The sequence below is a fragment of the Gorilla gorilla genome, chromosome 15 (genome assembly GCF_029281585.2).
Source record: "Gorilla gorilla gorilla isolate KB3781 chromosome 15, NHGRI_mGorGor1-v2.1_pri, whole genome shotgun sequence".
NCBI lineage: Eukaryota > Metazoa > Chordata > Mammalia > Primates > Hominidae > Gorilla > Gorilla gorilla.
The window spans coordinates 75462753-75477747 of record NC_073239.2 but is presented as its reverse complement, the minus strand read 5'-3'; the positions used below and the strand labels follow the sequence as shown (position 1 = coordinate 75477747).

General features: G+C 38.7%; 1 protein-coding gene and 1 pseudogene across 10 annotated transcripts in view; both read right to left on the bottom strand.

The window, feature by feature from the left end:
* Positions 1–14995, bottom strand: part of KIAA0586 (KIAA0586 ortholog) — a 120466-nt gene that overhangs the window by 16349 nt on the left and 89122 nt on the right. Inside the window, exon 31 of one of the 10 annotated variants that reach the window (XM_055361921.2) lies at positions 9426–10782. The exons of 8 other annotated variants lie outside the window; for them this stretch is intronic. In XM_055361921.2, coding sequence (XP_055217896.2) covers positions 10778–10782 — 5 coding nt within the window. In that variant the 3' untranslated portion in view covers positions 9426–10777. Of the gene's footprint in view, positions 1–9425; positions 10783–14995 lie in introns of those variants that run through there. One more of the 10 variants, XM_063697866.1, reaches the window with a different exon arrangement.
* On the bottom strand, positions 9426–10442 carry LOC101146706 (heterogeneous nuclear ribonucleoproteins C1/C2-like; annotated as a pseudogene).

Below are 14995 nucleotides of genomic sequence, written 5' to 3'. Positions count from 1 at the left end.
AATGATTTATAATCCTTTGGGTATATACCCAGTAAAGGGATTGCTGGGTCAAATGGTATTTCTGGTTCTAGATCCTTGAGGAATCGCCACAATGTCTTCTACAATGGTTGATTTATATTCCCACCAACAGTGTAAAAGCATTCCTATATCTCTACATCCTCTTCAGCATCTGTTGTTTCCTGACTTTCTAATGACCGCCATTCTAACTGGCATGAGATGGTATCTCATTATGGTTTTGATTTGTATTTCTCTAATGAGCAGTGATGATGAGCCTTTTTTCAGTTCTTTGTTGGCCACATAAATCTCTTCTTTTGAGAAGTGTCTGTTGATATCCTTTGCCCTTTTTTTTTTTTTTTTTTTTTGAGACGGAGTCTCGGTCTGTCCCCCAGGCTGGAGTGCAGTGGTGCAATCTCAGCTCACTGCAAGCTCTGCCTTCTGGGTTCAGGCCATTCTCCTGCCTCAGCCTCCCAAGTAGCTGGGACTACAGGCGCCCACCACCACGCCCGGCTAATTTTTTTTTTTTTTTGGTATATTTTAGTAGAGACAGGGTTTCACTGTGTTAGCCAGGACGCTCTCCATCTCCTGACCTTGTGATCCACCTGCCTTGGCCTCCCAAAGCCCAAAGTGCTGGGGTTACAGGCGTGAGCCACTGCACCCAGCCCCTTTGCCTGCTTTTTGATGGGGTTGTTTTTTTCTTGTAAATTTGTTTAAGTTCCTCACAGATTCTAGATATTAGCCCTTTGTCAGATGGATAGATTGCAAAAATTTTCTCCCATTCTGTAGGTTGCCTGTTCACTCTGATGATAGTTTCTTTTGCTGTGCAGAAGCTCTTTAGTTTAATTAGATCCCATTTGTCTATTTTGACTTTTGTTGCCATTGCTTTTGGTGTTTTAGTCATGAGGTCTTTGCCCATGCCTATGTCCTGAATGGTATTGCCTAGGTTTTCTTGTAGGGTTTTTATGGTTTTAGGTCTTATGTTTAAGTCTTTAATCCATCTTGAATTAATTTTTGTATAAGGTGTAAGGAACGGGTCCAGTTTCAGTTTTCTGCATATGGCTAGCCAGTTTTCCCACCACCATTTATTCAATAGGGAATCCTTTCCCCATTGCTTGTTTCTGTCAGGTCTGTCAAAGATCAGATGGCTGTAGATGTGTGGTGTTATTTATTAGGCCTCTGTTCTGTTCCATTGGTCTATATATCTGTTTTGGTACCAGTACCATGCTGTTTTGGTTACTGTAGCCTTGTAATATAGTTTGAAGTCAGGTAGCATGATGCCTCCAGCTTTGTTCTTTTTGCTTAGAGCTGTCTTGGCTTTATGGGCTCTTTTTAGGTTCCATATGAAATTTAAAGTAGTTTTTTCTAATTCTGTGAAGAAAGTCATTGGTAGCTTGATGGGGATAGCACTGAATCTATAAATTACTTTGGGCAGTATGGTCTTTTTCACAATATTGATTCTTCCTATCCATAAGCATGGAATGTTTTGCCATTTGTTTGTGTCCTCTCTTATTTCCTTGAGCAGTGGTTTGTAGTTCTCCTTGAAAAGGTCCTTCAAACCTCTTGTAAGTTGTATTCCTAAGTATCTTATTCTCTTTATAGCAGTTGTGAATGGGAGTTCACTCACGATTTGGCTCTCTATTATTGGCATATAGGAATGCTTGTGATTTTTGCACATTGATTTTGTATCCTGAGACTTTGCTGAAGTTGCTTATCAGTTTAAGGAGATTTTGGGCTGAGATGATGGAGTTTTCTAAATATACAATCATGTCATCTGCAAACAGAGACAATTTGACTTCCTCCCTTCCTATTTGAATATGCTTTATTTCTCTCTCTTGCCTGATTGCCCTGGCCAGAACTTCCAGTAGTGTGCTGAATCGGAGTGGTGAGAGAGGGCATCCTTGTCTTGTGCTGGTTTACAAAGGGAATGCTTCCAGCTTTTGCCCATACAGTATGATATTGGCTGTGGGTTTGTCATAAATAGCCCTTACTATTTTGAGATATGTTTCATCAATAGCTAGTTTATTGAGAGTTTCTAGCATGAAGGGGCGTTGAATTTTACTGAAGGCCTTTTCTGCATCTATTGAGATAGTCACATGGTTTTTGTTATTGGTTCTGTTTATGTGATGGATCATGTTTACTGATTTGCATATGTTGAACCAGCCTTGCACCCCAGGGATGAAGCTGACTTGATTGTGGTAGATAAGCTTTTTCATGTGCTGCTGGATTCGGTTTGCCAGTATTTTATTGAGGATTTTTACATTGATGATCATCACGGATACTGGCCTGAAATTTTCTTTTTTTTGTTGTGTCTCTGCCAGGTTTTCGTATCAGGATGATGCTGGCTTCATAAAATGAGTAAGGGAGCAGTCTCTCTTTTTCTATTCTTTGGAATAGTTTCAGAAGGAATAGCAGAAGCTCCTCTTTGTACCTCTGGTAGAATTCGCCTGTGAATTTGTCCGGTCCTGGGCTTTTTTTGGTTGGTAGGCTATTAATTACTGCCTCAATTTCAGAACTTGTTATTGATCTATTCAGGGATTCGACCTCTTCCTGGTTTAGTCTTGGGAGGGTGTATGTGTCCAGGAATTTATCCATTTATTCTAGATTTTGCAGTTAATTTGTGTAGAGGTGTTTATAGTATTCTCTGACGGTGGTTTGTATTTTTGTGAAATCAGTGGTGATGTCCCCTTTATCATTTTTTATTATGTCTATTAGATTCTTCTCTCTTTTCTTCTTTATTAGTCTAGCTAGTGGTCTATCCATTTTGTTGATCTTTTCAGAAAACCAGCTCCTGCATTCATTGATTTTTTTAAGGGTTTTGTGTGTCTCTATCTCCTTCAGTTCTGCTCTGATCTTAGTTATTTCTTGTCTTCTGCTAGCTTTTGAATTTGTTGGCTCTTGCTTCTCTAGTTCTTTTAATTGAGATGTTAGGGTGCCAATTTTAGATCTTTCCTGCTTTCTCCTGTGGGCATTTAGTGTTAGAAATTTCCCTCTACACACTGCTTTAAATGTGTCCCAGAAATTCTGGTACGTTGTGTCTTTGTTCTCATTGGTTTCAAAGCACTTATTTATGTCTGTCTTAATTTCATTATTTACCCAGTAGTCACTCAGGAGCAGGTTGTTCAGTTTCCATGTAGTTGTGCCATTTTGAGTGAGTTTGTTAATCCTGAGTTCTAGTTTGATTGCACTGTGGTCTGAGAGACTGTTTGTTATGATTTCTGTTCTTTTGCATTTGCTGAGGAGTGTTTTACTTCCAATTATATGGTCAATTTTAGAATAAGTGTGATGTGGTGCTAAGAAGAATGTATACTCTGTTGATTTGGGGTGGAGAGTTCTGTAGATGTCTATTAGGCCTGCTTGGTCCACAGCTGAGTTCAAGTCCTGATTATCCTTGTTAATTTTCTGTCTCATTGTTCTGTCTAATATTGACAGTGGGGAGTTAAAGTCTCCCACTATTATTGTGTGGGAGTCTAAGTCTCTGTGTAGGTCTCTAAGAACTTGTTTTATGAATCTGGGTGCTCCTGTATTGGGTGCATATATATTTAGGATAGTTAGCTCTTCTTGTCGCATTGATCCCTTTACCATTACGTAATAACCTTCTTTGTCTTTTTTTATCTTTGTTGGTTTAGTCTGTTTTATCAGAGACTAGGATTGCATCCCATGCTTTTTTTGCTTTCCATTTGCATGGTAAACATTCCTCCATCCCTTTATTTTGAGCCTATCTGTGCCTTTGCATGTGAGATGGGTCTCCTGAATACAGCACACCGATGGGTCTTGACTCATTATCCTATTTGCCAGTCTATTTCTTTTAATTGGGGCATTTAACCCATGTACATTTAAGGTTAATATTGTTATGTGTGAATTTGATCCTGTCATTAGGATGCTAGCTGGTTATTTTGCCCATTAGTTGATGCAGTTTCTTCATAGTGTCAATGCTCTTTACAATTTGCTATGTTTTTGCAGTGGCTGGTACCAGTTTTTCCTTGCCATGTTTAGTGCTTCCTTCAGGAGTTCTTGTAAGGCAGGCCTGGTGGTGACAAAATCTTTCAGCATTGGCTTGTCCCTAAAGGATTTTATTTCTCCTTCACTTATGAAGCTTAGTTTGGCTGTATATAAAATTCTGGGTTGAAAATTCTTTTATTTAAGACTGCTGAATATTGGCCCTCCATTCTCTTCTGGCTTGTAGGGTTTCCGCAGAGCCACTGTTAGTCTTACGGGCTTCCTTTTGTGGGTAACCCAACCTTTCTCTCTGGCTGCCCTTAACATTTTTTCCTTCATTTCAACCTTGTTGAATCTGATGATTATGTGTCTTGAGGTTGCTCTTCTCAAGGAATATCTTTGTGGTATGCTCTATATTTCCTGAATTTCAATGTTGGCCTGTCTTGCTAGGTTGGGGAAGTTCTTCTGGATAATATCCTGAAGAGTGTTTTCCAACTTGGTTCCATTCTCCCCGTCACTTTCAGGTACACCAATCAAATGTAGGTTTGGTCTTTTCACATAGCCCCATATTTCTTGGAGACACTGTTCATTCCTTTTCATTCTTTTTTCTCTATTCTTGTCTTCACGCTTTATTTCTTTAAGTTGATCTTCAATCTCTGATATCCTTTCTTCCGCTTGATCAATCTGGCTATTGATACTTGTGTATGCTTCACAAAGTTCTGGAGCTGTGTTTTTCAGCTCCATCAGGTCATTTATGTTCTTCTCTAAACTGGTGATTCTAGTTAGTAATTTGTCTAACCTTTTTTCAAGGTTCTTAGCTTCCTTTATTATGGGGGAAGGAATTAAAGAGGGGAAAACGTGATTTTGATTAAGGCAATATACTCAGACTATTTAGGTTTAGATGACCTGAGTAAGCAAAGGGAAATTACAGTCCAGCTTTCTGTAGTCCTTTCCAGAGCTATTTTGAAGGAATAGAAAGGGTTAGAACATGCTCCTTTAGCTCGGAGGAGTTTGTTATTACCCACCTTCTGAAGCCTACTTCTGTCAATTCATCAAATTTATTCTCCATCCAGTTTTGTTCCCTTGCTGGCGAGGAGTTGTGATCCTTTGAAGAAGAGGTGTTCTGGTTTTGGGAATTTTCAGCCTTTTTGCACTGGTTTTTCCTCATCTTTGTGGATTTATCTACCTTCGGTCTTTGATGTTGGTGACCTTCAGATGGGGTTTCTGCGTGGATGTCCTTTTATGTTGATGTTGATGCTATTCCTTTCTGTTAGTTTTCCTTCTACCATTCACGCCCCTCTGCTGCAGGTCTGCTGGAGTTTGCTGGAGGTCCACTCTAGACCCCGTTTGCTTGGGTATTACCAGCAGACTCTGCCAAACAGCAAAGATTGCTGCCTGTTCCTCCCTCTGGAAGCTTTGTCCCAGAGGGGCACCCACCAGATGCCAGTCACAGATCTCCTGTATGAGGTGTCTGTCAACCCCTGCTGGGAGGTGTCTCCCAGTCAGGAGGCATGGGGGTCAGGGACGCCCTTGAGGAGGCAGTCTGTCCCTTAGCAAAGCTTGAGCGCTATGCTGGGAGATTTGCTGCTCTCTTCAGAGCTGGCAGGCAGGAACATTTGTCTGCTGAAGCTGCACCCACAGCTGACCCTTCCCACAGGTGCTCTGTCCCAGGGAGATGGGAGTTTTATCTATAAGCTCCTGACTGGGGCTGCTGCCTTTCTTTCAGAGATGCCCTGCCCAGAGAAGAGGAATCTACAGAGGCAGTCTGGCTACAGCGGCTTTGCTGAGATATGGTGGGTTCCACACAGTTCCAACTTCCTGGCGGCTTTGTTTACACTGAGGGGAAAACCGCCTACTCAAGCCTCAGTAATGGCGGACGCCCCTCCCCCGACCAAGCTTGAGCATCCCAGGTCGACTTCAGACTGCTGTGCTGGCAGCGAGAATCTGAAGCCAGTGGGTCTTTACCTTGCTGGGTTCCGTGGCAGTGGAATCTGAGGTAGACCACTTGGCTCCCTGGCTTCAGCCCTGTTTCGAGGGGAGCAAATGGTTCTGTCTTGCTGACATTCCAAGTGCCACTGAAGTATGAAAAAAAACTCCTGCAGCTAGCTCGGTGTCTGCCCAAATGGCTGCCCAGTTTTGTGCTTGAAACCCAGGGCCCTCGTGGTGTAGGCACCTGAGGGAATCTCCTGGTCTGCAGGTTGCAAAGACCATGGGAAAAGCATAGTATCTGGGCCGGAATGCACCGTTTCTCATGGCACAGTCCCTCATGGATTCACTTGGCTAGAGGAGGGAGTTCCCCGACCCCTTGCACTTCGCGGGTGAGGCAATGCCCCACCCTGCTTCTGCTTGCTCTCCGTGGGCTGCACCCACTGTCTAACCAGTCCCAATGAGATGAGCCAGGTACCTCAGTTGGAAATGCAGAAATCACCCACCTTCTGCATTGATCTCGCTGGGAGCTGCACAATGGAATTGTTCCTATTCAGCCATCTTGTCCAGGTCCCTAAGATATATCTTATACATATAATCTTAAATATATTCACTGAAGAGAAACAATTTTGTTGAAACTTAATTTATCTCCCTAACACTATATTGAACATGTACCATCTTTAGCATTTCCTCACCAGCATCCTTTAAAGCTTAGGACAAATATAGGTTCATTTCCTATCTGCTAAAGGAGAGCTGATTATAACATGAGTATTCAAAAAGGAGAGATTTCCTAGAAACAGTCATGCTAATAAAAGCTAACACTTTCAGGGCTGGGCATGGTGGCTCATGCCTGTAATCCTAGCACTTTGGGAGGCCAAGGCAGGCAGATGACAAGGTCAAGAGATTGAGACCATCCTGGCCAACATGGTGAAACCCCGTCTCTACTAAAAATAGCTGGGTGTGGTGGCACGCACCTGCAGTCCCAGCTACTTGGGAGGCTGAGGCAAGAAAATCACTTGAACCTGGGAGGCAGAGGTTGCAATGAGCAAAGCTAACACTTTAATAGCTCTTAATATATGTCAGGTTCTAGTAAAAGTGTATTTTATGTCTTTAATTACCATGAAATATCTATACTATATTACAGATAAGAATAGCACAGAGAGGTTAAGTATTTCACCCAGGGTCACCAGCTAGTAAATAGCTGAGCTAGGATTTGAACTCATGCAATTTGTCTCCAAAGTGCCTCTAATTCTAAATAGAACAGAATCATCAAAAACAACTGGAGTCCTTAATCAGTGTTTCTCAAAGGGTGGTCCTCCCTCTTCTGCATCTGAATAACCAGGGGTACTAGTTTAATGTTTACATTCCCAGGCCCCGTCTCAGGCAAACAATCACTTTAGGATCTACATTTTATTAATAAATACTCCCGGAGAATTCTATGTCTGTTAAAGTTTGAGGAATACTGTATTAGAGACTAACAATCTAGTAGTGGTTCATCCTATATGTATAATAAGACTATATCACTTCTCTGTTCTAATTTATTAATTTATTTTAGTTTTCAGTCAAGCTTTTAGTAAAAAGATCATAAAATAACAGTTTCTTACAGCCATACATTAAGACTGCACACTTCTGAATGGAGAGATCACTCACCGGTGAATTGCTTTTTTATGACACTGGACGGCTGCGTAGCTACATATCTGGCCTGAATTTATTTGAGGGTAATGTATTCTGAACTGAAATAATCAAGCTTCTCTTTTTATTTTCATTATATGAACAAAAAGGGTAGAACTGGTTTAGTGGAATAATCCACTGTTAACTGCTTGAAATAGTCTGCCTAATTTATATAAAATTAAAATCACTAAAAAATTTTTAGTAAATGATTACTAGGTTGATTAGAAGAATAGCATTTGTAATACATCAACTTGCAGTTAATTTGGAGGGCACTGTGGTATAATAAAAATAATACTGAGGCCGGGAGTGGTGGCTCATGCCTGTATTCCCAGCACTTAGGGAGGCCAAAGTGGGAGGATCACTTGAGCCCAAGAGCTCAAGACCAGCCTAGGCAATATAGCAAGACCCCATCTCAATAATAATAATAATAATAATAATAATAATAATAATAATATTCAACTAAAAGATCAGATGCTACTCCTAATCGTAATCACAACCTTTGGTTCTGTTGAACTGGAGATGGTTCCTCTGCTCCCAAGTCTTAAGTATTTACCTCATTATTATCAAAATGTAAAGATTTTTATCAAATCTGTATTTACCTCTGTGATTATAAGGTTAAATTATTTGTAATAGCTGTTGAATAAAAAGGCTACTAATTGATCTAATAGTTTAAATTATATTTTATATCAATTTGATATCTATTTTAAAAATCATAATAAAAACTTTAAAGTCAAGTTTCAGGAAATCTGGTTAAGAACAATGAAGGGGTTGAAGAGGTTTTTGGAACGTTGGCAAGTCTTCAAAACAATCCTCGTGTATGCTTTTGGTGAGATGTGTTTAATGTCAAAAAGATGAGAAAAACCCAAGCTCTCCATACACAGTGTATAATTAATTCCACAAAAAGGAAATTAAATAATTTCCACAATTAAAATGCTTCTGTATTGAAAAGGAAATTACTTTTAGTACCAAGTAAAAATGTTATAGAAATCCTTGCATAATATTCAGTGTCTTATTTAACAGATTTTCCATGTCAATCCTTTATGCATTTTGCTCATTCTGAGGGATCATCCTTAGTTACGCACATTTGTCTGTTAGACTATATATATATATGACATAGATATAGATATTATATATAGATATGCATATATATATTCTACCTCTTAAATAAAAAGTATAAATCCTTTCACATTGGAACAGTTAAAATAATCACCTATGTTTAAAAATCCATTATTGTGCCAGAGAAATATTTTTTCTCATATGGATTATGCCTCTCTCATCCAAACATCCTCACATAAAATGTAAGAAATGTATATACATAAAAACAATCTGCAAGTTGACCTAACACACTTGTTGCCACGCTTATTTTTCAGCACTATAAGGAAACAGTGACAAGTTGACAGTTTAATTATAGAAAGATGTTTGCCTTTTCATATTTAATAGTATTCTAACAAATTATTTCTGAGATGCAGTGTTTTAAAGAAATTATTCTTCTCAACTACCCCTTTCCTCTTTTTTTGTTTTTTTCCTGGTTTAATAAGGACTTGTTTATTTTGAGGAAAAAAGGTCCCAAACATCAGGCTGTTCACAAAAATAACCCACAGTATCAACTTTAGAAACAAATCTTAAGACTGCAACACTAATTATTTTTCTAGAGGATGCATTTGACATGCCAGCTCTCATTCACAAAACTACGTTGTTGCATTTGTATTGAACTGCCTCACACAGCACACTAATGTGGGGGTGTAATACACATACTTCTAACTCAAAGTTGCTTTCAGGAGCTACTCAACTAAAGGAGATTGCCTTTGCAGTTAGGGAAGCAACTACTGAACTTACGTATGAATGAAAATAACTGTACTCCCTGCATAACAAGAGATTATTTTGGAGACAGTTAATAAAAACCACATATCCTTTTTATTAAGTCATAAAGAAGTATCAAAATTAAAAGCAAAAATCACAGGGTAAGACTTAACAAAACTACTAGGGCATCAAAGGAGGTGAAAATGAAACTAGGCGCAGGGCAATATGAATTAATGAACATGGGAAGGACAAGGATTGGGAGAACAGTGAGCATGTGCTGAAGATACCATGGGAGAGGATCTGGTGAAAAATTTGATCTTAGACAAGCATCTATGTAAAGAAATGATGGGATAAGATTTCTAAACCCCACTATGTGCTTAAGAGTTATCTTCGCCATTGGTGCTGTCTCTGTCATCCTCTCCTTCTTCAGCCTCTTTTTCATCATCCTTGATCAACTCCAGCTGGTCATCCCCCATCTTCATTGTCATCATCATCTAGTAGGTCCTCCTCAGCAAAGTCATCTGCATCCCCCTCCGACTCCACCTTCACATTAGTCTCATCTTTCTTCATGGAACTACTGCTCTGCTCCTCTTCCGACTTATCATCCTTCATCTCTACTGCTTGTTTCCCCTGTTCCTTTTCAATTTTCTTCTAGGTTTTCTAAGAGAGAATCCACTTTTTGTTTTATCTGGGTCAATTCCTTCTTAATGGCCTGAAGGTCATCTCCTTTCAACTTTCCAGACTTGGAAGATCCCTGCTGTCCTCTCTTAGAATTGAAGCCACTTTTTCCCCTTCATGAGGTGTTTCCTGATACATGCTGACATTTCGAGGGCACTACAGCCCGAGCAATAGGAGGAGGAGGAACATGTGCTGGGTAACTGTACATCCTATCATAATAATCCCGTTGAAAGTCATGGTCCAAGTCAAAAGAGGAGCTGTACATCTCCACCTACAGCGGCCCGGGCATTTCTCTCATTAACATACTAAACAAAGGCAAAGCCCTTATGAACAGAGCAGCCCACAATTTTGCAATACTTTGAAAAGACTGCCTCCACATCAGATTTCTGGAGCACAAGAGTGTTGAGATTCCCAATGAACACACGGGAGTTCATGGAGTGAGGATCCGTCTTGTCGGTAACATTGCTGGCCACTGTGCTGGATGATGAGGCTTCTCACAAACCCGAAAATGTAGCTGAAGATCAAAAAAATCTCACAGAAGTGGGGAGGCAGAAGAGATTCGATTCTGAGACTCCTACTCCCGGATACTATGTGGAGAAGCCAACTGCTGCTCAAGGTCGGCAAGGCGGCCACAACCGCTCAGTCTTCATCTCTTCACAAAATGGCCTTTCTTCTTTTTATCCCGGGAGAGCAGATGCTTTGTTTTATCCATCTCTCTAGGGCCACAGCACTTTCTATGGTACTTTATGTAAAGGGATGCTAAAAAAGATTAACCTAAGAATGAATGCACAATGGAATATTATTCATCTATAAAAAAAAATAAAGTAATGATACCTGCTACAATATGAATGGACCTTGAAAACATTATGTTGCCACGTGCGGTGGCTCACACTTGTAATCCCTGCACTTTGGGAGGCTGAGGTGGGCAGATTGCTTGAACCCAGGAGTTCAAGACTAGCTTGGACAATAGAGTGAGACCTTGTCTCTACAAAAAATGAAAACAAAATTAGCCGGGCATGGTGGCACATGCCTGCCATCCCAGCTACTCAGGAGGCTGAGGTGGGAAAATTGCTTGAGCCCGGGAGGTCAGAGGCTGCAGTGAGCCATGATCATGCCACTGCACTCCAGCCTGGGTGACAGAGCAAAATTCTGTCTCAACAACAACAACAACAACAAAAAAAAAACCCCAAAAAACTAAAAGAAAACATTATGTTAAGTGAAAGAAGCCAAAAAGAAAACCACATCTTGTATGATTCCACTTATATGAAATGTCCAGAATAGGGAAATCCATAGAGACAGAAAGTAGATTAGTGGTTGGCAGGGTTAGGGTTGGGGAGGGTAGAATGGAAAACAATTACTAATAGATATGGAGTTTCTTTTTAGGGTGAAGAAAATGTTCTGGAATTAGAAAGCGATGGTAATTCAGCAACTTTTTGCATATACTAAAAACCACTGAGAATTTAAAGGGAGAATTTTACAGTATGTGAATTATATCTCAATTTAAAAAGAAAGAGTGAATGAATGTCAACACGATTTTTCTTTCTCATCTAAAGTTCAAAAAGATTCCCCATGAACTAATATCTAAGCCGATTTAATTTTCCCCACCCTTGGGCATATTCTCGGCTGCCCCTACCCTCTGTTCAACTATTTTGTCCTCAAATAATAAAAATGTATGTTAATACTATAAAAGAAATCAATCTTTTGGAAAAGCAAATAAAAATCACCTTAGATTAGTCCACTGTGGCTGTTTGCACGACTGTCTACATTAAAAAGAGACAGTAATGGAAAAACGATTGTAATGAAATATTCTCATTTTTCTCTTCCCTTCCTTTTTCTGTCTTATTACTAAATAACAGAATTAAATGTTGTTTGGGGTTAACAGCAAATGATGTAATCATCAAATTCAATTCCATGAACATTTACTGATCACCACAGTGCTACACTGGGAAACAAGCTCTCTTAAATAAGAAACAGATAACATATCTTAAAAACAAATCACAACACTATCCCATATATCACTTTCTTTGGAATATTAAATAATCAGTCCTGGAAATACAGAGATGATAAAAGCAGCTCTTGTCAACAAGCTGTTAAGTCACACGATAAACATTTATTAAATGCTTATTCAATAAATAGTATTACACAAGGAAAGGAGCATCAGCTTTGCAATCAAGTCGATCTGGGCTGGAATTCCAGATCTTCATTTTCTAAATTGCGTGCTTTGGGAAAATTAGTTAACCTTCAAGAATCTTATCATTCTCTCTTGTAAAACAGGAATAAAACTACCTGAGTCAGGCATGATGGCACACACCTGTAGTCCTAGCTACATGGAAGCTGGGGCAGGAAGACTGCCTGAGCCCAGGAGGTTGAGGATGCAATGAACTATCATACCCCTGCTCTCCAGCCTGGGTGACAGTGAAACTCTATCTCTATAAAACAAACAAACAAAACTACCTGCATGGCATGGTATTGTGATGAATAAATGAAATTAACATAGAACACACCTAGCAAACCTCTGGTAAATGTATTCCCCTGTTTTGTTTTGTTTTGGTTTTGGTTTTGAGACAGAGTCTAACTTTGTCGCCCAAGCTGGAGTGCAGTGGTGTGATCTCAGCTCACAGCAACCTCCGCCTCCTAGGCTTAAGCAATTCTCATGTCTCAGCCTCCCAAGTAGCTGGGACTACAGGCATGTGCCACCACGTCCGGCTAATTTTTGTATTTTTAGTAGAGACGGGGTTTTGCCATGTTGGCCAGGCTGGTCTCGAACTCCTGACCTCAAGTGATCCATCCGCCTCGGCCTCTCAAAGTGTTGGGATTGTAGGTGTGGGCCACTGTGCCCAGCAAAAAACTGTTGTTAAGATTATGATTATGTTCAAGGCACAAAAGAGCTAGGGGAAGAGAGTGGGTTAAAATGAATAAGACGTTTTCAATCGGACGTTCAGTAAGAACTCAGAAAGATGGAGCTGAATGTTGAAGAATAAGTAATTTGTAGGCATATAAAAGTGGGGAGAGAAGGTAACTCTGGGTGGAAAGAAGATAATGCAAAAAGGCATTGAAGCTTAGTAGCGTAGAGTGTGGAGGGCCCTCAATTAATGTTTACTGAGTTAAACTGTGTTGATTACACATTATATTGGATGTGCCAGTAAAAAACACAAGTTTTTGAGCTGACAGTTCTTCCCTTTCTGAAATCTAAAAAAGAAAATTTTAAACAAGAGTACTTCCACTGTAGATTAGCACATACAATTTTTCTTTGTTTCCAGTTAGTCACTATTAATTATAAAACATAAATGTTTCAGATTTCTAGTCTAAATGGAATGTATTTTTAAATAAACACCTAAAAATCCAATTTAACTGTATTGAAAATATACTGTATTATAAAATATGTCAAACTATCTCCTCCTAAAGTGTTAATATAAGAAAAAGATGTAAGAGTAAATAAATGTAATACAGTATCACATTTACACACCCTTTAACAACAAAACCTTTTATACTTTCCCAAGTGATAAGCTTTAGTATAAGCTAATTAAGAAAATTCATGAGCAAAAGTGTCATAAACTTAGTAATATGTACATCATTTTATTGAAGTATAATTTATAACCAGTAAGACTAACCATTGAAAAATTCTTAGTTATATAGACACTACCCCAGTCAAGATATATAATATTTCCATCAAAATGGAAAAAAGTTCCCTCCTGCCATTTCTTGTCAAACTCTTCTTCAAGGCAACCACTGACCTGTTCTCCATATCTATAGTTTTGCCTTTTCCAATAAATTTTGCCTTTTCCATATAAATGGAATCATACAGTAGGTAGCCTTTTAACTTCTTTCACTACATTTAATGTAATTGAGATTCATCTGTGCTGTTGTGTGTGTATCAGTAGTTCACGTCTGTTCATTGCTGAGTACTATTCCATTGTATGGATGTACCACACAGATTGTTTATCCATTTACTTGTTGAAGGACATTTTGGTTGATTCCAGTTTTGGGTAATTATAAAAGAAACTGCTAAAAAAGTTTTGAGTACAGGTTTTGTGTGAAAATAAGTTTTCATTTATCTTGAATGAATACATAGGAAATGGACTGCTGAGTCATAGGGTAAATTTATGTTTAATTTTATAAGAAACTGTCAAACAGTTTTCCAAGGTGCATGTTGCATTCTACATTCCCACCAGCAATGTATCAGAATTAGAATTGATCTATATCCTCACCAACACATGGTAGTATCAGTTTCCTTGATTTTAGTCAACCTAATGGGTATTCAGTGGTATTTAATTTTTAATTTGCATCTTCCCAATTACTAATGATGTTGAACAATTTTCCATGTGCTTATTTGCCATCCAAATTTCTTTTTTGGTGAAGTATCTGTTCAAATCTTTTATGCATTTTAAAAATTGGGTTGTTTTCCTAGTGTTGAGTTTTGTAAGGTTTAAAAATATATTCTGGACATAACTGCTTCAAAAGAAAGCAAATTTGCAAATATTTTCTTCCAGTCTGTGATTTGTCCTTTTTCATTCTCTTAACATTGTCTTTTGAAGAACAGAAAATTTTATTTTGATTAAGTCCAATTATCATTAGTTTCTGCAATAGCTTAGAAATCTTTGCCCAACCAAAGGTCACAAAGAAACATTTTCTCCTATATTTTCTTCTAGAAGTTTTGTAGTTTTAGGCTTTACATTTAGAGCTATGATCCATTTTTTAGCTCATTTTTGTGTGTTGGTGAAATATAGATTGAGGTTCTTTTTTTTGTATATAGATGAGCTCCGTCCAAACACCATTTGTTGAAAAGATTATCCTTTCTCCATGGAATCGTCTTTCCCATTTGTAAAAATCAATTGATCAACTAATCATAAATGTGTGGACTTTTTTTTTGAATTCTCTATTCTATCCCATTGATATTTATGACAATATTCCACTCTCTTGATTACTGTAGCTTTATAATAAGTCTTAGAGTTATATAGTATAATCTTCCAACTTTATTTTTCTTTTT